This window comes from Euprymna scolopes, chromosome 9 (genome assembly GCF_053919585.1).
Source record: "Euprymna scolopes isolate OS-2025 chromosome 9, ASM5391958v1, whole genome shotgun sequence".
Classification (NCBI taxonomy): Eukaryota; Metazoa; Mollusca; class Cephalopoda; order Sepiida; family Sepiolidae; genus Euprymna; species Euprymna scolopes.
Window position 1 is genome coordinate 65462389 of NC_136490.1, and position 24510 is coordinate 65486898.

At 36.2% G+C, this 24510-nt stretch overlaps 1 protein-coding gene across 1 annotated transcript in view; it reads left to right on the plus strand.

Moving 5' to 3' along the window:
* The first annotated feature begins 10713 nt into the window (after positions 1 to 10713).
* The window catches only part of LOC145284579 (SCAN domain-containing protein 3-like), a 74504-nt gene continuing 60707 nt past the window's right edge, over positions 10714 to 24510 (plus strand). The window contains exon 1 of the mRNA XM_080133493.1: positions 10714 to 12334. Coding sequence (XP_079989619.1) covers positions 10714 to 12334 — 1621 coding nt within the window. The remainder of the gene's footprint in view (positions 12335 to 24510) is intronic.

Here is a 24510-nt window from a genome sequence, read left to right on the forward strand (position 1 = left end):
AGGCGCTGGGGGGAGTCGCAATTCATCGGGATGGAAAGGTGCGATTCTTAGAGGCCCCAGTGTGTGCAGCGCTCCATATCGATCGGCCGGATTTTACAGTGGACTACGACTCGCGCAAGAGGGCCTGGATTGCATCTTGGAAGTGGACCGAGGGAATGGCACCGACTAAACTCAAGAATGGGGTTGCAGAGTACCCTATACCCAGTGAGGCCCGAGCAGAATACGAAAGGGAACTAAAGGCGTGGATCCAAGATGGCTGGTTAATCCCCTACCCTGAGGACAAGCTTGGGCCTCCGAAGGGTCTAATACCCTTGATGGCAGTAGTCCAGCATAACAAGTCGAAAGTACGGCCCGTGCTGGACTATAGGGAGCTTAACAAGCATATTGAAGCCTACACTGCCGATGCTGACGTATGCGCCAGTAAGTTGAGGGAATGGCGTCAGAAAGGCACTAATGTCTCAATATTGGATTTACGAAAAGCCTATTTACAGGTGCGAGTTGATGAGACGTTGTGGCCGTTCCAGACAGTTTGGTTCCAGGGGCAGAGGTACTGCCTTACACGCCTTGGCTTCGGCCTAAATGTGGCACCACAGATCATGAAGACTATTGTCAACACAGTATTGTCCCAAGAAAAGCCCATGAGGGACTCAACGTCAGCTTACATTGATGACGTATACGTCAATGAAGATGTACAGTCTGCGTCGTGTGTCAAAGAAAAGTTGGCTCAGTTTGGTCTGGAATGCAAGAATCCCGAACGTTTAAGGGAAGGAGCACGTGTATTGGGATTGGATGTTTATGAAGAGGATGGCACCCTACAATGGAGGCGTGGCAGTGAAATTCCAAGCATCCCCAACCTCGTTACAAGGCGGACCGTTTTTTCTTGGTGTGGAAAACTTGTTGGTCACTTACCGGTCTGTGGCTGGCTCCGCGCAGCTGTTGGTGTGATTAAACGCAGAGCAAATTTAACAACCACGGGTTGGGATGACATATCCGATGATGTCCTACTAACTCTGATGATTAAAGAGACACTGGAGAGAGTGAACAAGAAGGACCCTGCCTGTGGGCGGTGGTGTGTTACCGGAGACAACGTAGGTGTGTGGGTTGATGCCAGTTCTTTGGCGTTGGGAGTATCGTTGGAGCAAGGAGGAAACGTGTTCGAGGATGCGTGTTGGCTGCGGCCCGTAACAGATTCTCAGCATATCAACCTGGCAGAGCTGGACGCTGTTGTAAAGGGGGTAAATCTGGCCCTGCAGTGGCAGTCTAAGAAGTTGACTTTGTACACAGATTCTCTTTGTGTCTACCACTGGGTGTCTGACACACTTTCAGGACGGACACGAATCCGTACCAAGGCAACAAGCGAAATGTTAATACGGAGAAGGCTAGACACGCTAAAAAACCTGGTATCTGAGTATGGGCTATCACTGAGCGTCACTCTGGTGCCATCACATTGTAATCGTGCTGACCAACTGACCCGTGTACCTCACAAATGGTATGAAGCCGCGAAGATGGGAATGGAGATTACTGCTCAATCTTGTGCATTTGCAATCGACCCATGTCAAATACAAAAAATTCATGCACAGAGCGGACATCCGGGTATCAAGAGGACCCTTTATTTTGTGAGGCGTGCATACCCAGCAGTGACCAAGATGGATGTCAGACAGATCGTCAGAAATTGTGAGGCTTGCCAGTCTATTGATCCTGCACCAGAGCGATGGTAGAAGGATCGCTTGGAAGTTGAGAGTGTGTGGAAGCGGCTGGCCATGGATATTACCCATTACAGTGGCAAGCCCTTTCTAACTCTCATTGATTGCGGGCCTACGAGATTTGCGGTGTGGCGGCAGATGACCAGACAGGATTCAGCAAATGTTGTTCGCCACCTATCATCCATTTTTTTTGAGCGAGGTGCGCCGGAAGAGCTCCTGACTGACAATGATGCAGCGTTTTGTAGCCAGCAAGTCCGGCGGATGAGTGGGGCGTCCGTCTACGGTTGCGATGTGCGCATGTGCCATCAGGAAATGGCATTGCTGAAAGAAGCCATCGCAGCATCAAGAGAATTGCTGCCAAGAAGCGATGTACTATTGCGGAAGCAACATATTGGTACAACATTACGCCAAAGGACGGGACGTCCCCTTCAACCGCACCTGCGAATGCTATTTACACGTACCAAGTCGGAGTGAAGGGAATCAACACTACGCAGCCAACCGACAAGGGAACATATAACAGATATGAAGTGGGAGATCCAGTATGGGTGCGGCCTCCAGGAAATCGGTGCACCGACAAGTTTAAGCGAGGACACATATCTGGAGTGATTAGCCAGCAGTCTGTTTTGGTCGATGGAACCCCACGACATGTGCGAGATCTTCGCCCAGCTACCGAGGTGCGTCATACAACTACAGAAGAAAGCAGTGAAGCGTCTAGCGATGAGCTGCCGATGCACGGATTCAGTGAGCCCCTTCCAGAGACTGATAGCGATACTTCATCTGATGAGGCGGAACCAGATCCAGAGCCCGAATCTGAAACAGTGAATGTACCTCTTCGCAGAAGCACACGCACTAAAAGGCCACCCCCCAGTGCTCTCTATGTGATCATCAGATCAGGGGGGAGTGTAACGTGCATCCAGGAGATAAGCGCCCGCGTGTTTGCGTGTTGTGTGGGTACGTGGGAGAGACGGATGAGGGGAAAAAGACTTACCTCGAGACCAGCTCAGCGTTACCGACCAAAAATAGAAAAGAGGGACCAAGATGGCGACCGCCGTCTTTTGTAAAGTATGATGTCTCGCAAAGTCACACGAATTCTCGGAATATGCAAATTTAGCCGGCCTAGAACGACGATAAAAGCGGGTGAGGGGAAAGACGTGGGGGAGTGACGATTGAGTTGGCTGGGGAATCGTGTGGCTGTTGCTTCTTGTGCCGTGTTGAGGATATCTTACCGTGTTAAAGAGAGAGTCGGCGCCATCTTGAATTTTTCCTTACATTTTTTTTCTTACATTATTTATTAGTTTAGGCAGTTTTCCTGTACATATAATACATCTCTTATTTTCTCTCTCTCTCTCTCTCTCTCTCTCTGTCTCTTTCTCTCTCTCAAACTATAGGCTCTGGACCGTTGGTACTAATAATGCCCCACACCAAAACTGAACCTCCACCACGTTGCAGCGTTGAAATTGAGCACCTAGAATTAAATTCTTCGTCTTTCCCCCAACGCACGTTCTGCATACTATCACTGCCTAGCCTATTGAACTTGCTTTCGTCCCTAAAAAAACACCTTTGACTAATATAGAGAGTCATGATCTTCTTTACATCTGACGAAGTCCAGACGTCGCTTTCTGTTCTTTACAGCAATCATTGGCTTGCGTCTTGCAACATATCCTCACAAATTAAATTCCTTTTATCTGTTATTGACAATAGAAAGAGAGCACTTTTTAATAAGATTGCACTGTTGTTCGATTTGGGGAGCAGTTTCAAATCTGTTTCTTAGGCTTCGGATCTTGATAGCATTGTTTTCCCTGTTAGAAGTAACTACAGTACGACCAAATTTAGGGGCAACACGAACACTGCCGGTGTTTTGGTTCTTTTTACAGTGTTTCGGACCGTTTTCACATCACATTTCAATATGTGGCTGATTTCTCGATTGGATAAACCAGAAAGGTGGAGATTAATGAGCTCCTGACGATCACTAAGAAAAAAGTCCTGGCATATGGAGTAAATGTTACGTTGTATAACCTGGAAAACAACAATTACGATTATAGATGCTTTGTTGCTCGTTGGTGGATATTTTAAACTGATTAAGGAGCGATAATTTAAGCTGGTTTTAAGCGAATTGGTTGCTGCGAACTATTTTTTGCCTCCTCAATTTGAAATTATTTTTTTAAATTTAACGTGAACACTAGAATATTTAAATTAAAAGTCAAATACGAACAGGTAAAATTATAGAAGAATAACAGGCGAATGAAACGATGTATAGTTTGTTTTAATAGTTACATTAAATTTAGCTTAAATTTGCAGTAGGCTAAAAAATTAGAAATGCGGACTTTCTTTTTGCCGGCATTATAATCTTAGTGTGTGTATATATATATATATATACATACATATATATATATATATATATATATTCCTAGTATGTATATATATATATATAAATACATATATATATATATATATATAAATGTATATATCTGAAAAATGCGAAGCTCGCGGTTTGTTTGCAAACAAACGTTTGAGCACTTTACGAGTGGCGGACAGATGTTTATTTAAATAGACATTCGGATAGATTAGTTGCGGGCACCGCTTCCGTGGTCGAGTGGTAGAACTGCCGACTGTCAGCACGACGGTTCTAGGTTCGATCCTCGACTTGAGATAGGTGATAGTCTAGCGGCACTGATGAGTTGTGATACAACGAAACAGGACTGTATGTCGATGACTAAAATATATATTATATATATATATATATTACCCGGTTTTGCTCGAGCGTTTCTTTGATGTCTTTTTATGCTAATTTTGATCTGTATCTTTGGTAATTTCAATATTTTTTTATAATCCTTAAATTATTTTAGTAAATTTCGGTTATATTGACCCATTAGTGATCAACGTAGCCCCAACACGTGCCAACAACAATCCAATGTCTCTGTTTTTTCCACTCATCAACTATTATTACAGATCAAATCCATCTACTTTGGCGAGATGTTGGAGGCCATAGTTCCTTGAACCTATGTGAAATAAACCGCAGGATCAACATCGACTATCTATTCGTTGTAAGAATTTATGTAATTGTCGCTGTACAGTTCTACAATTAGTCAAATTTATCAAAAAGTTCCTTATTTCATGTTGCCAAGCATACTACTTGTGCTTGGATGTTGGGAGCTATGTTTTGTTAAACTGACATATAAGAAACCTCTGAATCACATTTTAATTAATATGTGTGTACAGGGTTTGCTTGTTCAATAAACGTTCAAAAATAGAAACAATTTACATCTGCACTTCTAAAAAACACGTAACTTTTTAAGTCTTATAAATTTTTCTGCAGGTAATAAAAAGAAATTAAGAAATTTACATGCGAAGTTTGAACCTACAGACAACGTCCTGCAATAATAATAATAATAATAATAATAATAATAATAATAATAACAACATTACGCTATCAACTTAGACACAGTAGAATTTTCACGTCTCTTTCTTCTACCATTGTTGCTTAGCAGCAGGATGGACAACATGACATTACCAATGATAGATTAATTAAAATAAAGGTTCTGTAAATTTGAAAGTAAATCTGTTCTGCCGTTTTGGAGTCCATAAGGAACTCACTCAGACACACAGACAAAGTTGCATATATGATATATAATCTATATATATAAAAGACAAAATGTGTGTAACCATTTCGTGTATGTCTTCAAAAGGCTTTTCTCGCACACGCTCCCGGGTTCGTTACTATCGCTTACAACTGTTTATATGGGTCCTATATCATAATATGTAGAATTTGGGAACGCGGGTCGTCTCTAGATTTATTTACGTTGACTTTTATGAGATTCGCGCTATTTCGCTTTGTGCCCGGTTTGTCCTGCATTTTAGTATAAATACAGTGAGAAACGTTGGGTTCTCGGCTTTCGCTCTGCTTCCCCCCCACTTCCCACCATCATCTGGGGAAAGTGAAAACTAAAAATAATGATCCCGCGATGACCTCATTTAGCGTCGTCCTGTCAATCAAACCTCTTTTAGCTTTATAAGCTTTAACTTAACACGTTAATCAATTACTCTCACTCGTGGTCGAGACTGTTAAGTATTGGCATTGGTTTCCGCGTCAAAGTTTCCGGGTTCAATCCCTCCTCCCGACCAAACGTTTTTTTTTATTATTTCGCTTATTCTTTAGTTTACCCCCCCCCCATACACAGGTTTATTTATGCCATGTTTTTCCGTTTTGGTTTTGGATTTTTTTTTACATCGTCTTTTTTATAATATTTAAGCAGGATTATTAATTACCCCCCTCATACGCACACCTACAAATACCCGGGCAACGCCTGGTACCCCCTGCTAGTCTATATATATAAAAGGCAAAATGTGTATGTCTTCAAAAGGCTTTTCTCGCACACGGTTCCGATGTCATTACGATCGCTTACAACTTTTTATATGGGTCCTAAATAATAATATGTACGATTTGGGAAAGTGCGTCGCATCTAGATTTATTTACGTCGACTTTTACAAAATTATTGCTATTTTGGCTTCTCGCATGTTGATGAGGCTTTTTCGTATAAAAAGCGAAACTAATTGAAAGTTAACAACGAACAACGTTCTCTGCGCCGGAAAAATCAGTTTGATCAATGTTGTACATCAGACAATTGTTATTCAATTTGGAGCTGGTTCCCTTCCCCCCAACATCTGTTGGGGGGAAAAACAAAAACAGTCACTTCTATTTGACCTTCTTAATTAGGTCAAATGGAAGCAGCAGAGTTAACTTTTATTGCGCACGCCTGTTTTTATCGTTCAGTAAATAAATTCAAACCTGAGTATTTTGTATGTATGTCTTGGTGGCCTAATGGGTAACGTCGCCCGGTTTTTTTTTCACACATTAATTTCCAACTTAAGGGTACGGGTTCGATTCTCATACTTACCTACCAAAATATTTTTTATTTAACCCCCCCTCCGCGGAGTTTTGATTTACCTCAAGACACCCGGGCATCGCCGGGTACCCCCCGATAGTCTACAATATTAATCTCACCTGTCTGTTTAAATGTATGTATGTATGTATGCTTAACACTTTCGACGAAGGAGACGGATTTTTATGAGATCAGTATCATTTCAAAGCTTGACTCTTCGGACAACAAATATCGAAAAATTAGCCAAAAACATTAATGTTTTCACCCTCAACTTAAACACTTTCCTCGCTTTTGTCGCCTATATTTTCGAAAGTCATCCCATTTTTTCGATTGACTAGCCTAAATTTAAACCTATGTCACTTCCGGTTTGGCGATGGACACAAAAACAAAGCCGTCAGGGTTTTTTTTCACGTTTTTTTTTTTTTTTTTTTTTTTTTTTTTTACAAAGGCATCACCACATTATCAAGGCCCAGAGGCCACTCAAGGATAAGGGTTAAAGAGTGTACAGTAGAAGTTGGTCAATATAGTAATCATTAGTAATGAAAATTTGGTAAATTTAATAACTTATATGGAACGGCTCATCAAGAACTTATTTACCTTAGACTTGAACACAACCATATTGTAGTCAGCCGGAAAGCAGGAAAACGGAAGACAATTCCACAGGCGTGCAGTTCTAAGAAAGAAGCTTTGTTCATGGAATCTATGTTTAGGTTTAGGCACAGATAAAGAGTGGGGGAAATTATTGATAGTGTTTACAGCTAGACGAGTGTTTCTTGTGAAAGTTTGGCGAGGGGGGGACCATAGATTGAAGCTCAGTTGAACACTTTCCATGAAAATAACGATACATCCGAGACAAACTCGCAACATCTCTTCTGTGAGATAGAGGTTGTAAGGAGGAGAAAAGGACATCTCCTACGAGGCTACGAAGTCTATTTTGAACTCTATCAAGGCAGGACAAGTCCTTTCTAGCAGCTCCTGCCCAGATGTGGCAACAGTATTCCATCCTTGGACGTACCTGGCTCTTATATAGATAGAGAATAGCATCAGCAGTGAGATATCTACTGGATCGATAGAAAGATCCCACCATTTTTCCAGCGGCCTTGGCAACAGATTTGATATACGTGTTCCATTTAAGATCAGGAGTAATGGTCAAGCCCAGAAGCTTGTCAAAACTTGAGGCCTCCTGAAGACGAGAGCCATTCATTTCAATTGATGACAAATGTGGATTAAAATGTTGATGATGTAAAGAGAGAAGCTTGGTTTTAGATGCATTACAAGTAACCAGCCACTCCTTTCCCCATTGTACTACATGCTCAAGATCAGAGGAGAGAGAATTGGAGAGTACTTGCTCGTTTACTGTCTTAGATGTGGTACCATAAATGGTAGTGTCGTCAGCATAAATGTCTACAAATGATGTAAGGATATGATTTGGAAGATCATTAATGTAGATCAGGAAAAGAGTTGGGCCCAGGATGGATCCCTGAGGGACACCGGCATTAATACTGTGAGCTTCTGATTTTTGCCCCTCAACTACTACTCTTATGAACCTATCAGAAAGAAATGATTTAATAATTGAGAAGACTTTTCCAGCTATACCATAGCTAGCGATCTTATGAAGTAAACCTTTATGCCATACCCTATCAAAGGCTTTAGATATGTCAAGAGCAATTGCCCTAGAAAGATTGCCACCGTCGAGAGATTTGCTAATCCTATGCGATATAACTGTAAGGACATCTGCTGTAGATCTAGCAGAACGGAAACCATATTGAGTGTCACTAAGAAGGTTATTTTTGTTGAGATGTTTGATTACTTCTGTATTTAACACAGATTCTAGCAACTTACTCATGACGCACAGGAGACTTATTGGCCTGTACTGAGAGGGGGATGAGCGATCACCTGAATTCTTAAATACAGGGCATACTGATGAGATTTTCCAGGGAGATGGGAAACTATTCTCCTTAAGACAACGTTTAAACAGTTTTGTAAGTATGGGCGCTAGTTCAGGTTGAAGTTTTTTGAGTACTATAATTGGAATACCATCAGGGCCAGTTGCTTTACTGGAATCAAGGTTTTTGATTAGCTTGGCAACATCACGTACAGATATACGTATATCACATAGCGTGTTTTCTGATACAGGAGGAAATATTGGGGGTTGGCGGTCTTGGTCGCAAAGGGTAGAATTAGCTGCAAAGTTCTTGACAAAGAGTTTGGCTTTGTCTGATGCTGACGAGATTACCTCAGGTCCATTGATAATAGTTGGGATGGAGCACACGCTTCTGTTCAGGATTCTGTTTGCTATTTGCCAAAACTGGTGGGAACCAAGCCGCTGCTCAGCTACTTTGGACTTAACAGATTGAGCATACAACTCTCTTGCGTTCCTTATTACTTTCTTACAATGGTTGCTGGCAGTCCTGAAAACGGCTTTAGTTTCCATACATCTATTACGTTTGAAGCAGTGGAAAAAGTGATTTCTGTGCGCAATGGCAGCAGCACATTCTGGAGAGAACCATGGCTGGCTGTTAGGTTTTTGCTGAAACTTTTTAGAGGGTATGAAATGGTCAATACCTACAATTAACCATTCAGTTAGGTCTAATACTATAGAGGACACATCCTTTTTAAACATGGAATGCAGAGGTAGATCAGATATAAATGTACGGAAGCTATCCCAGTCAGCCTTAGTGTATCGATATACTGTACGATGAAGTGTTTCCTCCTTCATGGTACAGGTTTGAGCCTGCCTATCTACTGCTTTTTTTTTGCGCTCGCAATTTTTCTTCTTTTTTTTTCTCAACCAACAACATCCTTACACACATCTCTAATTTCTTTTCTGCCTTCGCGTTACGGGTTCAAGCCTGCCTGCCGACTACAACTTTTTTTTTGCTCAACACACACCTACAAACACCCGGGCAACGCCGGGCACCCAGGTTAGTCTAATATAACCCAAACCAAAACGTTTAGCCTAGGTTTTTATTTGACATTAATGCCTGAGTTATCAAGACATGGTTGCTGCAAGGGTAAAAATTAAAATGTGAACCAATAGCTATTACGTTATGCATGCATATTCGAAATGCAGTTGTTCGACCATCACCTGACAAATTCCACTTTTTAAAATTTTCAGTTTTACGCAAATATAACGCAAGTATAAATCATGTAGAACAGCGGTTCTCAACCGGGGGCGAATCGCCCCCTAGTGGGCGAATATAAAATTTTTGGGGGCGATTTTCAATCAATTTTATCTGTGAAATATTTTGACATTTTTGCGAGTAAATCTTTTAATTTTTTTGAAATTATAAACACGTAGCTAAACTATTAGTGCGAAACTTTGGTCACGTGACCTATGAATTGCTCTCTTATAAATGAATTGTCAGTTTTGAATATTCAATTTATTTCAGTAAATCCGATTCTCCAGTGACATTGTCTTACAAGTGTTTACAATTTTTATTCGCTCTGTTATATTACAGATTCGTTCATATTTACATAAACAAAACACTAACTCAATATCCGGAACTAATGTCGGACGGCGACACACTGAGCGTGCACCGTTTCCGGAGAGCTCCGAAGGAAAACGAAGAAAAAAGACTTGGCGCGAAATTCGAGTTCTCTCTTTCCAGCCGGCGACCAAAGGAGGAATACGCATTAAAATAACAAAAAACTCGCTCCGTCATTACTGCTAACATCAACAACAAGGCTATCACCAACGCCGCCGCCGCTTCTCTGATATCACCGACTGATGTATCAATAAACTTCACCGCCGACATCATCGCCTCTCCATAGTCGTCACCGACTGCTACTGTCTACGTCATCGTCGCCACCATCGTGGTAAGCTCTCGCACAACCGCCGTCACCGACTGCCGAATCAACAAACTCACCGTTGCCGTCGACGCCATCAAGGAAATAATAAAAAACAAACAAACAAACAACCTTTTGCTTTGTGGTGAGAATAAAAATAATTTAATCTTACTCAATTTGTCCGTATGTTTTTCTTGCGACCATACGCTAGTTTATTACAGCTCGCACCCTTATTTTTTATGGCAAGCTCTGCAAAAAAGAAGTGTCGACAGTATATCGATGGGTACTTACAATATGGATTCATCAAAAACTCTACAGACCCAAAGCAGCCCTTTTGCCTCATGTGTCATCAATCTTTATCCAATGAAGCCATGACACCCTCTCGGCTTTCAGACCACATGAGAAGAAAACACCCCGATAAAGTCAGTAAGCCTATCGAATATTTTCAGGAATTGAAATCTGCGTTAGAAAGTCGTAGTACTTTGATTTCATTATTTAAGGAGCAGACAAAAATTAATGACGGTGGACTAATTGCCTCCTACAAAATTGCTGAAATTATTGCGAAAACAGGTAGCTCACATACGGCAGCTGAAAAGATTATTAAGCCTGCAGTAGAAGCAGTAATAAAAGAAATTATGAATCAAGATCCTTCATCCATCATTAAGGCAATACCTTTGAGTAATGATTCTATCCGTAGGAGAATTGATGTAATGTCAGATTATATCGAAGACGTACTAATTCAAAGATTGAAAACTACAAACTTTTCCATTCAAATCGACGAAAGTACTGTTGTTGACAATAAGGCTCTTTTAATGGGATATGTCCGATATTTTGATAATAATTGTGCATTACAAGAGGATTTATTGTTTGTAAAACTGTTGGAGACTGACACTACAGGCGCTTCCATATTTTCTGCTGTGAAAACTTTTTTTGAAGAAAAAGATATTCCATATACTAAAAATTTAGTTTCATGTGCTACTGATGGTGCAATGGCTATGGTGGGAAGACACAAAGGATTTATTTCTTTTTTGAAAAATCTGTGCCCCGATATTTTAGCTATACACTGTGTGCTACATAGGCATCAACTCATGGCCAAAAATTTAAGCTCTATTCTAAATCAGTCAATGAATACTGTTATAAAAACAATAAACAAAATCAAATCTAACAGTAAATGTGACCGTCTTTTTCGAAAATTTTGTGTTGATACTGACGAACAATATATAAGACTCCTTTTGCATACCGATGTCCGGTGGCTATCCAAAGGCAACTGTTCGCAAAGATTTGTAAACTTATTTAATGCAATAGTTTTATTCCTACAAACAGAAGGACAGTCAGACTTAGCTATCAAAATTCAAGCTCAAAAGAAAAATATACACTATCTTAGTTGGATCTTCCGTAAGTTAAATGAAGTCTCTCTTCTGCTGCAAGGAAAAATGATAACCCTGATAGACTGTAAACGGGTGATGAGAGCTTTTGTTGAAAAACTTTATATGTTTCAAATTAATTTAAAACGAAGGCAATTTGATAATATACCCGAACTAGCGGAAATCGACTTATGTGAAAATGACATTGTTATTTATTGTAACCATCTGTCAGCAATGAAAAATGATCTAGAAATCAGATTTTCCGATTTATTTGACTTCACTATTGAGCCATGGATGATTGACCCATTCGATTGTGATCCTCTCAGTGCACACGAAAATATCCAGGAGGAAATCATCGAGATAAAATGCAATGATGAATTGCAAATCAAGTTCAAAAGAGAAACTTTGTGTGCATTTTGGCAATCAAACACTGTAAAATCACTGTATCCAAATTTGTGGTCACAAATGTCGAAAATCCTTTTGTGTTTCCCAACATCATATCTTGTTGAAACTGGATTCAGCGCTGTGAATCACATTTTACAGAAGGAACGAAACAGATTTGACATTATTTCTCGTGGAGATATTCGTATCTGCTTGAGTAATATTAAACCTGACATTGAATTTTTAGCGAAACATCACCAATCTCAGGGCTCACACTAGTTAGACTCTCCACATTTCTTGTAAATTTGCAATAAAATTATTTTTAATTAATTTGTTTTCCATTTGCATGTACAAAATGTTTCTAGTGTTGGTTAGTCATAATTACAATATTTGTTATTATTTATTCTTGGAGGCGATTATGAATTAACTTAAGTCAAAAATAGCTTTTGGGGGCGATAGCCGGGAAAATGTTGAGATGTATGTACATTCACCTAACAATTTAATGGAACAAAACATACCGTAAAAATTGAGTATAACTTAAAAATCCTATCTACAAAATAGTATGGCCCGTATCCTGCATAAGTACCAAAACCACACACACACACACACACACACACACATAAACACACACACACACACGCACACACACCCACACACACACACACACACACACGCACACACACATTCATTCCATTACGTGAATTTACAAAAAAAAACACAAAAACAGTTAGCGTTAATCAAGTTTTCATTATTATAATTGTTGTAAAATACTTTATTTGCATTAAATTAGTTTTCATTTAAAAAATAAAGTTTAATTATATAATATTTATTTGTTTATTAAAAGCTCAAAAAATTATATTGAGAAATAGAATATTGTTTTATGACCAAAAATTATAAGGGGGTCCACCAAGAAAAAAAAGAAGGGAAAAGGGGTCCATGGGTAAAAAAAGGTTGAGAACCGCTGATGTAGAATATATGCATGAAAATAATTACACGTAATAGTTAACTAAATATGATTAATCCTTCGGAAAACCGAAAAAAAACTAATAGGAAATGAATTAAAATGAATATTTAAAAGAATATGCATATTAGCTAAATCTTTCGCAGATGAATATAAAATTATTTTTATATAATGCTTTAAATTATATAAAACTAATTTTATAAAATCAGTAGGTTTTCTACAGTGCAACAGTGACTACAATGTATTGTATATTGAATTACAGCAGTCAGACATGCATCCTCCTGTTGTATCGTGGTAAGTTCATGATAAAACCAAATAATTGATCAATTTGACTGAACAATTTATTGTTTTACTGATTTCGATGACAATAAAAGTATTAGAAACGTGAAACAGTTATTTATCCTCATTAAAATTCGGACAAAATCGCGTGTCTGTGCTTGTTATATCATGATTATTAATTGAATACTGACGAAAGGGATTTCAAATTTCACTTCTAGCGGGTGTTCTTGGGAGATGTCGTACTTATTTGTTATAATTGAAGGTCATAACATAATATATATATATATATACATATATATATATATAACATATATGTAGAAGGTTCATAAGTTGTGCTATAAGTTCTTGGGAGATGTCGTACTTATGTGTTATAATTGGAGGTCATAACATAATATATATATCTATATATAACATATATGTAGAAGGTTTATAAGTTGTGCTATAAGTAATTCGTGGTGTAGCTCTACTCTTAACAGCTTCAAAGAGGAGTACAAGAATTCGAAATGCATTAAATTAATTATATTTTTTTCATTTGTCAGAAAATTTTTACTCAAAACCTGCATTTAAGATTCTTAAAAAGATGCAGATTTCACAAATATTGGAAATATTTATTAGTATGTGCACTTCCCTTTTAAATAAAACGTGAAAAATAAAATCCACAAATTCTTTCAATTTTTCTAGTGACTCCCTCTATATTAATAAAAACAAAAAGATGTGCACACCCGCTGAGAAAGACTACTGTGCCAGTAAATATCTCCTAGTAAATTTCATGTTCCGAAGTTCAAATAGCTTTAAATTTGTAAATACACAGTGAAACGAGTGCAGATCCTTCACAATAAATTCAATAAAGGACCACGGAACCGACACGGTTCCGTTGAGATTCATTCTAACGCAATCGTTCGGTCAGGGGAAATGGATTCTGAAATGGACTAGCGTAACTCTTATAAAGATGACAAGAATAATTGAAAATAATCTCGTTACTCAGGCAAGTGAATCCATTTTCGATACGGAAACTTATGGAAGCAACACAAAACCTGTTTAATTACCGGTGGGAACTTTATTTAAATAAAGAGTTGGGAGACTTGGAGCGATTTTCTAAATCACTCCAAATTAATAGATCGCTTTTAAGAAATCAGTTCGGCAAGAAGTCGCCACGAAAAAGGGACCAATCCTACTAAAGTCGAGTGGATGAAAACGAAATATAATTGTTAAATGCTCAGCAAATTGAATTACTCCGAATTTCATAGGAAAGCAATCATCAGATTTGCGAAATTAGGTTACACATTGCACAAAAGTATATATATATATATATATATATATATATATATATATATATATATATATATATATATATATATATATAGATAGATAGATAGATAGATAGATAGATAGATAGATGCTGCATTTTTTCTCTATGGCAGATGTCATTCAATAAAATAGACGTTTTTTGTCCATTAGTTTTATTTCCGATCTTTTCCAATTTTCGAATAACAGTCTCCACTTCTGGCAGGAACTGGTTGATGTAATCACCATATTTATGATAAGTTTGGGAAATTTCAATCTTTCAGAATTCATCGTTAGGGACAAATTAATCTAACTAGTTTTGAATAGTTTATATACGTTTCGTTTGTTCCCTTTTCTTTCCCCCATTGGTTAATTATATTATTTTATTTATTTACGTTATCCCTTTTTTCTATTAGTTGGTTATTTTATTTAATGAACCTGATATACGACGATGACGGAAGCTATTCAGCAAATGAGGTCAATGACCAAGTTTGTTTGTTATAAGCGAATTAAAAAAGAAAACATAAAAACTAACGTTACAACTTAAGCGGGGGGGCGGGGGTACTCAAAACATCGAAAAAAAACACAAAAAATAACGTAAGGCAAAAATCGAAAAAACAAAAAAGAAAACAGAAAAAAGAACACGTGAAAAATGGCTTAAATAAGCCTGTTTCGGTATTAAAATTTAAAAAAATCGGTGGGTACCCGGGTGTTTTGGGGTGTGTGGTCGGGGGTGGATAAGCGAAGTAAAAAAAACAAACAGAAAAACGAACGTTAAGTGGAAAATGGTTAAATAACATTGGTTCAATATTTAAACATAAAAAATCGAAAAAAAGACATCTCATACAACGATTCGAACCCAAAACGTTTAGATAACGAACCAACGCGCTAACCAACAGAGCTAACGCGACGTACATGAAATTTAGTCAGTTTTTCAACTATTTAAAATAAATCAGATCATGACGTCATCCGACGCATGCGTAGAACCGTTCCTCGTCACCAGAGGACCGTTTTTGTTGACCCCCCCACCCCTGTCGAAAATTGTCGAGTTCGGGGTGAAAAAATGAACGTTTTTCGCTAATTTTTCGATATTATTCGAGCGAGTTTGTGAATTTTCGTCGTGTCTGTCGAAAATTTTTAGCGGACACACAAACACACATACAAACATACATACACACATTTTCGCTTTTATATGTATAGATTATCGAAAAATTTAAAGATTAATCTATTAATATGAAACAAAAATATAAAGTTACAAAGCACATATTTTACCATAAATGTCGTTCGTGATTTTAATTTAATTCTATAATTTATAAAATAAATTAGAGTATTTGCCTGTCTATTTATATTAGATGTTATGAAATGTTTCATTAAATATTTAGGTGCGACTGGGTCCCCATGCCTAAAATCCAAGATGGCGGCGGTAGGCAAAATGTACAAGTTCATGATTAAAAATTGAATTATTTGAATTTACGAAAATCTATATATTAATTTGCTTGTCCGTACGGTGTAACGTCATCATCATCGCAAACATTAATTAATGAAACGCGTCATCATCATCGCAAACATTAATTAATGCGTATATCTCCCTATATTGTTCACTCTTTATTAGTTAAAAAATCATTAACCCCTTTTATTTTCCAAAACTTCCCGAACAACAACACCAAAAAATATATATGAACTGTCTTTTTATGGTTCTGGATTATTTTAAAGATAATTATGCATAGAAGGTATCGTTCCACAGTTTAAATAGTATTTTACTTACATTTTTAACGATGTCTTCTGTTTATTATTGTAGTGAATACGGAACGCTTATTTTATTTTATTACCTAATAAATATATTTTTTACATTTAACGTTACGAGTTCGTTTGTTTTTTTACTGTGCCACTTTTTTTTATTTACTTTTGAGTAAGCCTTACATAACAAAAAATGTGTTTCGAAATAAATGTTACAAAAGTCAAGAATGACTTTATTAAATAAATAACCAAAGTCACCATTCGCAAATACACTGAGTAACAGTAACACAGAGTCAAAACATATTTTACGTCTTGTTCTGTTTTGTTTTTGTTTTACGGCATATCAATCCTTTTTCGTGTTATTTAATGCCGAATCGTGTAATTTTGTAACATGTATACATATTCACGTTGTTTACATAGTTATTATTTATGTTTTGTCTGTTTTATTTTGCTTCTTTTACATGCATTCATCATCTTCTAATGCCCACCGACAGGGACACACCAATTTTTTTTTAATATGAAATAAAACACTTATTTATTTCCTATTTAAAGATTTTCAGTATATTTTATTTTACTGAAGAAATATTTATTGTTCATACATATATTTTTTCCATTACTTTTATTACATTGTTAGGTGAAGTTTCAGAATAGTTACCCCCCTCCCCATATTAAGAATGGCTTTCGGCATGACTTTTACAATAGCGGTACCAAAGTTTTTTATTTTTTATTTTAAAACAAATTTAAAAAAAAAGATACAAGACCATTACATTTTTTTTCATTAAATCGCTATTTAGGTGAAGGTTCAAAATAGTTAATCCTTCTCCCCATAACCGTTTTTTTATGCAGTAAAATACTGTTTCAATAATTATGGTTTAAATAAATATTTATTCCTTATTTAAAGATGTACAGTATAATTTATACAGGAAGTATAATTTATACAGGAAGTCTTAGGAGTCTACAACAGCTTAATCAATTTATTTAACTGAAGAAATATTTATTGTTCATACATATATTTTTCCCTTATTTTTTTACATTGTTAGGTAAAGTTTCAGAATAGTTAACCCCCTCCCCATATTAAGAATGGCTTTCAGCATGATTCTTACAATAGTGTTATCAAAGTTTATTGATTTTTCTTATTTAACAAAAATTATAAAAAAGATACAAGAACATTTTAAACATTTTTTTTATTAAATGGTTATTTAGGTGAAGGTTTAGAATAGTCAAACCCTCTCCCCTTATTAAGAATGGCATTTTTATTATTTCAGCATGATGCTTACATTTTTCTTTATATAAAAAAATATACAAGAAAATGTTAAGCTTTTTTTTAAATTAAAATGTTAGATCAAAGTTCGGAATAACTTACTTTATAGCCAATTAGCCAGCTGTATTAAATTTATTTAGCATTTAATACCTAATAAGGTTTTCGCTTCAATTGTCACAAGCAGACAATATCAATTCAAAGGAGGTAATTCGTCAACAATTGTTTTAGCCGAATTTTACGGTAAAGTGTAGTGGACTAGTGGATATATTATACATATCCCCCAGTTTGTATTTATTTGCTTCACCACTGAGCAAATTAGGCACAAAGCCGTTTTTTAATGTGGAGAGAGAGGGAGGGGGGAGGGAAATGGGAGACCAGCTCCCGATGGGTGGGAAATGGGAGTTTGATAGGAACTGTTGGTATGAAGGGTTGTCCCTACATTGACCAAGGTAGATATGTGGGGTTACCCCCACATATGGTCTTTGCTTGCAGTATCTGTCGGAACAGATGGTATTTATTTGCTCCCCCACCGAGCAAATTAGGCACAAGGCCGATTTTTAATGTGAGGAGTGAAGGGGAAATGGGGACCAACTCCCCGGGGAATAGGGAGCTGGATAGTGACAATTGGTATGAAGGGTTGCCCCTACATTAACCAAGGTCTTATATGTGGGGTTGCCCCCACATATGGTCTTTGCTTGCAGTATCTGTCGGAACAGATGGTGTTTATTTGCTCCCCCACCGAGCAAATTAGGCACAAGGCCGATTTTTAATGTGAGGAGTGAAGGGAGGGGGAAGGGAAAAAGGGGACCAGCTCCCGAGAGGTGGGAAATGGGAGCTGATTAATGGTCAGGCATGTGGGGTTGCCCCCACATCTGGTCTTTGCTAGTAATAGCTAGTCATAGCTTGCAGCATCTGCCGGAACAGATGGTGTTTATTTGCTCCCCCATTGAGCAAATTAGGCACAAGGCCGTTTTTAATGTGAGGTAAAAAACCAGCTCCCCTAAAAGGGGTCACTCTGGTTACCAAAAATAATAATTGTCACAGTATAGAGGGTTTCCCCTCCATTGACTGGTACAAATTATCTTAAGTGCAGCATCTGCCGGAACAGATACTACACTTTGATCTTGTCGCCCGGGCCGCAAAGAGCGGGGCCAGTGTATATACATATCCCCCAGTTATTCATTTCATAAAACCAATATTTAATGAGCACGGTTCTTCTTGCCAGGCAATGGGTTTACCTGAACCATCAGGTGATCCTCCAATAGATAACATGACTCGAAATACAAACGGGCCTAATGTTGAATTGTTAAACAATGTACAATTAGAGGTCTTTAATACTATAATCAAGGCTGTCATGGCAACTGAAAAAGTAGCCCCACACAGCAATTGCTTCTATTTAGATGCCCCAGCCGGATCAGGAAAAACCTTTTTATTCACCATGTTATATGATTACTTCATCTCCAGTAGTACTGTAACCGCCACTGCGGCATTGCTGCAATGCTACTAACTTCAGGGAAAACACTCCACAGAATATTCAAACTATCTGTATCTCTGACAGAAACCAGTGTCTGTAACGTTTCTCCTGTATCAGAGCATACTTCATTTTGAGAAAGGTAAAGGTATTCATCATAGACGAAGCCTCTATGATACCTAATCATGCACTGCTTGCTATCGATAGATGTTTACAAGATATAATGGGTAACGATAAAATATTTGGTGGAAAATTTCTCATACTTGGAGGTGACTTCAGGCAAATTTTGCCAGTAGTGCCACATGGATCACCTACATCTATTATAGACACCTGTCTTAAAAGATGCCCATTGTGGCATCATTTCAGTCAATTACAACTAACACAAAACGTCAGAACTAACATAAATGAACAAGAGTTTTCTAGATTGCTTCTTCATCTTGGTAATGGTACACTAACGAGCAGTATTAATGACGTTCCTGTAGATGCCATAGATGTGCCTGATGATTCGGTATGTAATGGTTCTCTAATCTCAGAAATATTTTATTGCAGCCCTTAAGAAATGGAAAATAGAATCATCATGACTCCAAAAAATACAGAATGTTTAACAGTAAATGTAGAAATTCTAAATAATCTTCGCGTAGGCATAAATACATATTTAAGTACAGATTACATCTCCGATGATGATGCTGAACTTCAAAATTATCCTATCGAGTTCATAAATTCATTAACTCCATCTGGAATGTCACCTCACTGACTTAATGTGAAAATAGGGGCAATAGTAATGCGACTGCGAAATTTATCCATAAATCAAGGACTTTGTAATGGAACTAGGATGAAAATAAAAGAATATCATCAAAACAGCACCATTGCTATTTTAATTAATGGATCTAATAGAAGTTCCACAGTTATCATTCCAAGAATTTAGTTAAAGCCAAGTGATACAAATGTTCCGTTTGCATTTCATCGGATACAGTTTCCAATACGATTAGCATGTTCACTGACCATCAATAAAGCACAAGGCCAAACTTTTGATAAGGTTGGTATATATCTTCAACAACCTGTATTTTCTCACGGTCAGCTGTATGTGGCATGTTCAAGAGCTCGATCTAAGCACAGTGTGAAATTTAAGGTAATGCAACTGAATAGAGATGATAATCAGGGCAGAAAGTGTGGTGTAACATATACTAAGAATAATGTTTACCGTGAAGTGTTATGAAAACAATCAGGAACAGCTATGGAATCTAAAAATTAACTTGGATGTAAATATGATTTTGGAAAAAAAAATTTAATTGCTTTCCTTATATTTAAAATTCAGAATTTGATGAAAAAGTAGTGTACAGTTTGTTTAACTTTACTTAATTATATAACATTGACATAAATTTGATAGGTACAACCTACCTCACATAATTTTGATTATAAAAAAATCAAAATTTAACTGTACTTCGTAAGTTTTACAGAAACACTTCATTTTCTATGCACACAAGAATCTGAATATTATAACAGATTACAATGTTTTTATGGAAAAACTTTTGTACAGAAAATTCAAAGTGTTCTATTTATATTATCAGGAAGTTGTGATGCATTAATTGAAATCTATATCAATAATTCGACTTAAAAAATATTTGTGAATTTCCAAATCTTCATTGAATAAAATTAAAAATAAATAGAAAAGTCTATTGCATATGTAAAAGTTGACGGTTGCTTATTTAACTTCATTAAAAGCTATCAAAGTCAACCAAGAGCTGCTCAATAGTCTGGCTTAATGGATCATTTATCAAGGAATGAAGATGGTTATTCTGGTGTACCAGTTATTCTACCATCTACATTTACAGGAAGTCCTAGGAATCTACAACAGCTTCATCAAGATGCAATGGCAGCTTTCTGTGACCTATCCATTACTCACACGTGTAATCCAAAATGTCCTGAAATATTAAACAACTTGGGGTCATCAGAACTTGCACCAAAATCGATGTCAACAATGTCACACAGTTTTTTAAAAAATTTACAGTCTGACTCCCAAGAACCTGCTGACTGACTACTATTCTCACTCCAAGCAGCCGATCGACGTCCCTGTCACCGCCTCAATCATCGCCAGCACTTCCTGACAATATCAACAGCATCAGTTACGATCGCATTGACCTTCAATAAAAGTTTAAACTAAAGTTCTTTGTTCTACTTGCTTCCATACGTTCATTTTTGTAATATAACAATAAGGAATTTCTTACTGATGTGTTTTAAAAGATTTTAACTACCGTGGAATTTCCACGGGTCCTGCTAGTATGAAGAAATTATATTCTAATATTTTTGCATATGCTTATAGCCAATCATACAAAATTTTATTTAGATAATAAAAGCTAGTTGAATTGAGTCGAAACCCTTTCAATATATTTATGTTTTATTTAGAGTTTACGAAGACTGTATTAAAGGCGTTTTTTTTTTAAATTTAAAACTCAAAATTCTATTAGAAATTATAGAAAAGTATTATATTATTCTGCTTTTAATAATAATAAACCTCTGGGTTTTATCTTTCTGATTAAACAAAAAGTTGGTCAGAAATAACAGATTTTCATAGATTTTAATAAGCTTTAGAAAAAGCAGTTTTTGATCGATCGGCGGTCACTATATATATATATATATATATATATATACAAACACGACGCGTTACTCGGGATTGAATAATGATAAAAAAATGCATCATACTCTCATATCGGTAAAATCCCCCGTTTTTTAATCAAATCAATTGATTGCCTGCTCTAGTTGCGATGCAAGTGACCAAGTTCCACATGACTCCCCGCAGTGACTTAGATTATAATACATTGTACTAAAGATCGTGCTGTAGAGAAGCTACTGTTGATTTTATAAAATATTTATATGTAATAAATTGAATTAATGTTTAAAATGCAAATGTCAAGTGCCATGCTGCAATTGTGCTTTAAACACAAACATCCATTTCGAACGCGCATCTGTCATTTCAAAATATCTACTGTTGATTTTGTATGCCTAGCAATTCTGCGTCTGCGGTAATGATTGCTTGAATGGCATTTTAAAAAATGAAAATCAAGTATTATGTTTCAATTTTGTTTAAACAGAGACATTCATTTCCAACGTGCTCCTGTCATGTGAAAAACTCTACATAATATGCTAGGTATTTTTACTTGTGTGAAAATACTACTACTCAGATGCACTTGTACTGTTAGGCTGTATAAAATGTTAACTTTGGTGAAAATCATCTGTTTCTTCTTTCATCAGATTTTTTCAATTAGCAATTATACTTACTGATCTAAAATATTCCGATACAAAAAACAAAGAACGCTACCAGATTTATGAAGTAAATTTGTGTTAACTTTAATAAAAATCGACTCAGCCGTTGTCTTACACTGAGGGCCAAAATTCCTTATATATATATATATATATATATATATATATATATATATATATATATATATATATATATATATATAAACATATATATATATATATATATGTTTATATATATAAACATATGTATGTATATATATATATATATACATATATATATATATATTATTGGTGGGACGATTAATCGGAATCGGAATCGTTAATCGTAAGAATCGTGTTTTTTTTTGGGGGGGGGTTATCGGAATCGGATCGCATCGTTAAAAATACCTTAGATTTTTTTATTACGATTTGTAAAGTTTGAATGTTCGTAGCAGTAAAAAAAAAAACAGTTATACTCGCCACTAATATAATTCGAACTTTGTTAAAATAGCGGTGATCACATAAAATGCAACCGTCTAGATGTTAGTAGTCGTTAAAAAGGCTATTATCGCTACCAATAATATTTTGCATTGTCACATCCTATAATACGGCTGTAATGGCAACATGAAAATAGTTTGTATGTTGTTACCACCTGAAAATTGTCATAGTTTAGAAAAATGGACCAATTACTAAAATCGGGAATTATGTAAAGCAACATAAACGCTAATAAATTTTCAAGGGAGACTATTCAAATATAAAATTGTGAGAATAAAGATATATCAACCAGGCATAAAAATGTAGAAGATGCCTGACTGCTCTTTCTGCTTCCACTCTTAACTCTATCTCTTTATATATGTTTCGTTAGTGACTACTTTCAAACACAAATATATTAGTGAACCTCGCAAGCGATAGCGTGCTGGAAAAGCACGCTAATACTATATAAAGTACAATCCAGGTTTAACAATATCGAGGTTGTAATACCGGTAACATAAATTTTACGTAATGGTTTTTGGCGACGAATTATATTAAGGAATTTAAATTCAAAACATTGGAAACGATATATGCTAACTTAGTTGCTATTTTACCTCTCGTTTTATAGAAAATGTCGAATCATATTTTCTACAACAATATTAAAGCGCGACTTATAACAATGCTTCTTATAGAATTCATATTTGGAATTTGATTATTTACATGATACAATTCGATATCAAACTTTAGGTGTGATTCTAGACTCATGTGTATAGTCTGTTTAAAATCTTTTCCAGTAACTTTTTGCATATTTAGGGTGCTTTAAGTTGATGTTCTAGCCTGATGCTAAATAATTAAAATTGTTTTATTATTATAATATATTTCCATGTGCTTAAAGTTTGGCCTCTCTGTAGCAAATGTTACATGACTCTAAGAATGCAACTTTGATCACGAACGCCCGTTACTTTTTAAGTCATCTCTTTTTGGCTTAAAACTTACTAGATTACACGAACTCAGTATATTACATACAAGTCTCTCTCTCTCTCTCTCTATATATATATATATATATATATATATATATATATATATATATATATATATAAATGACTATTAAGGTGGAAATTTTATAAGTTTATATCATAGGCAGAAATGTATCCAGTTTTTGTAGCTCTTAAACTTTGGAGTTAATAAAATAGGAAGCTTTATTTTGGAACGATTATATATATATATATATATATATATATATATATGTGTGTGTGTGTGGAAATTTTATAAGTTTATATCATAGGCAGAAATATTGCAGCGGAAGGCAATCAAAGTTCTCCTGAAAAATTTCATATGAATATACCTTCTTTCAATGAGATTTTAGCCATATGTATAAGCCACTTACTAAGAGAGTAATATTTTAGTTTCTTGGGACGATGTTAAGGGGATTGAACATGAGGATTGGTTGGCAAAAAAGACTGTAATAGACCGTTAAGTGCACATAGCAGTGGCTCTCATTCGATCCTTAGAAACGCCGAACTTCCTTCTAGTATATATATATATATATATATATATATATATATATATATATATATATATATATATATATATATATATAATTAGTTCGCTCCCTTTTGTAATGGCATATCAAACCTCACACTTATGAATATTCGAACTATTCTTCCGACGAAGCTTTGGATTTTCGTATAT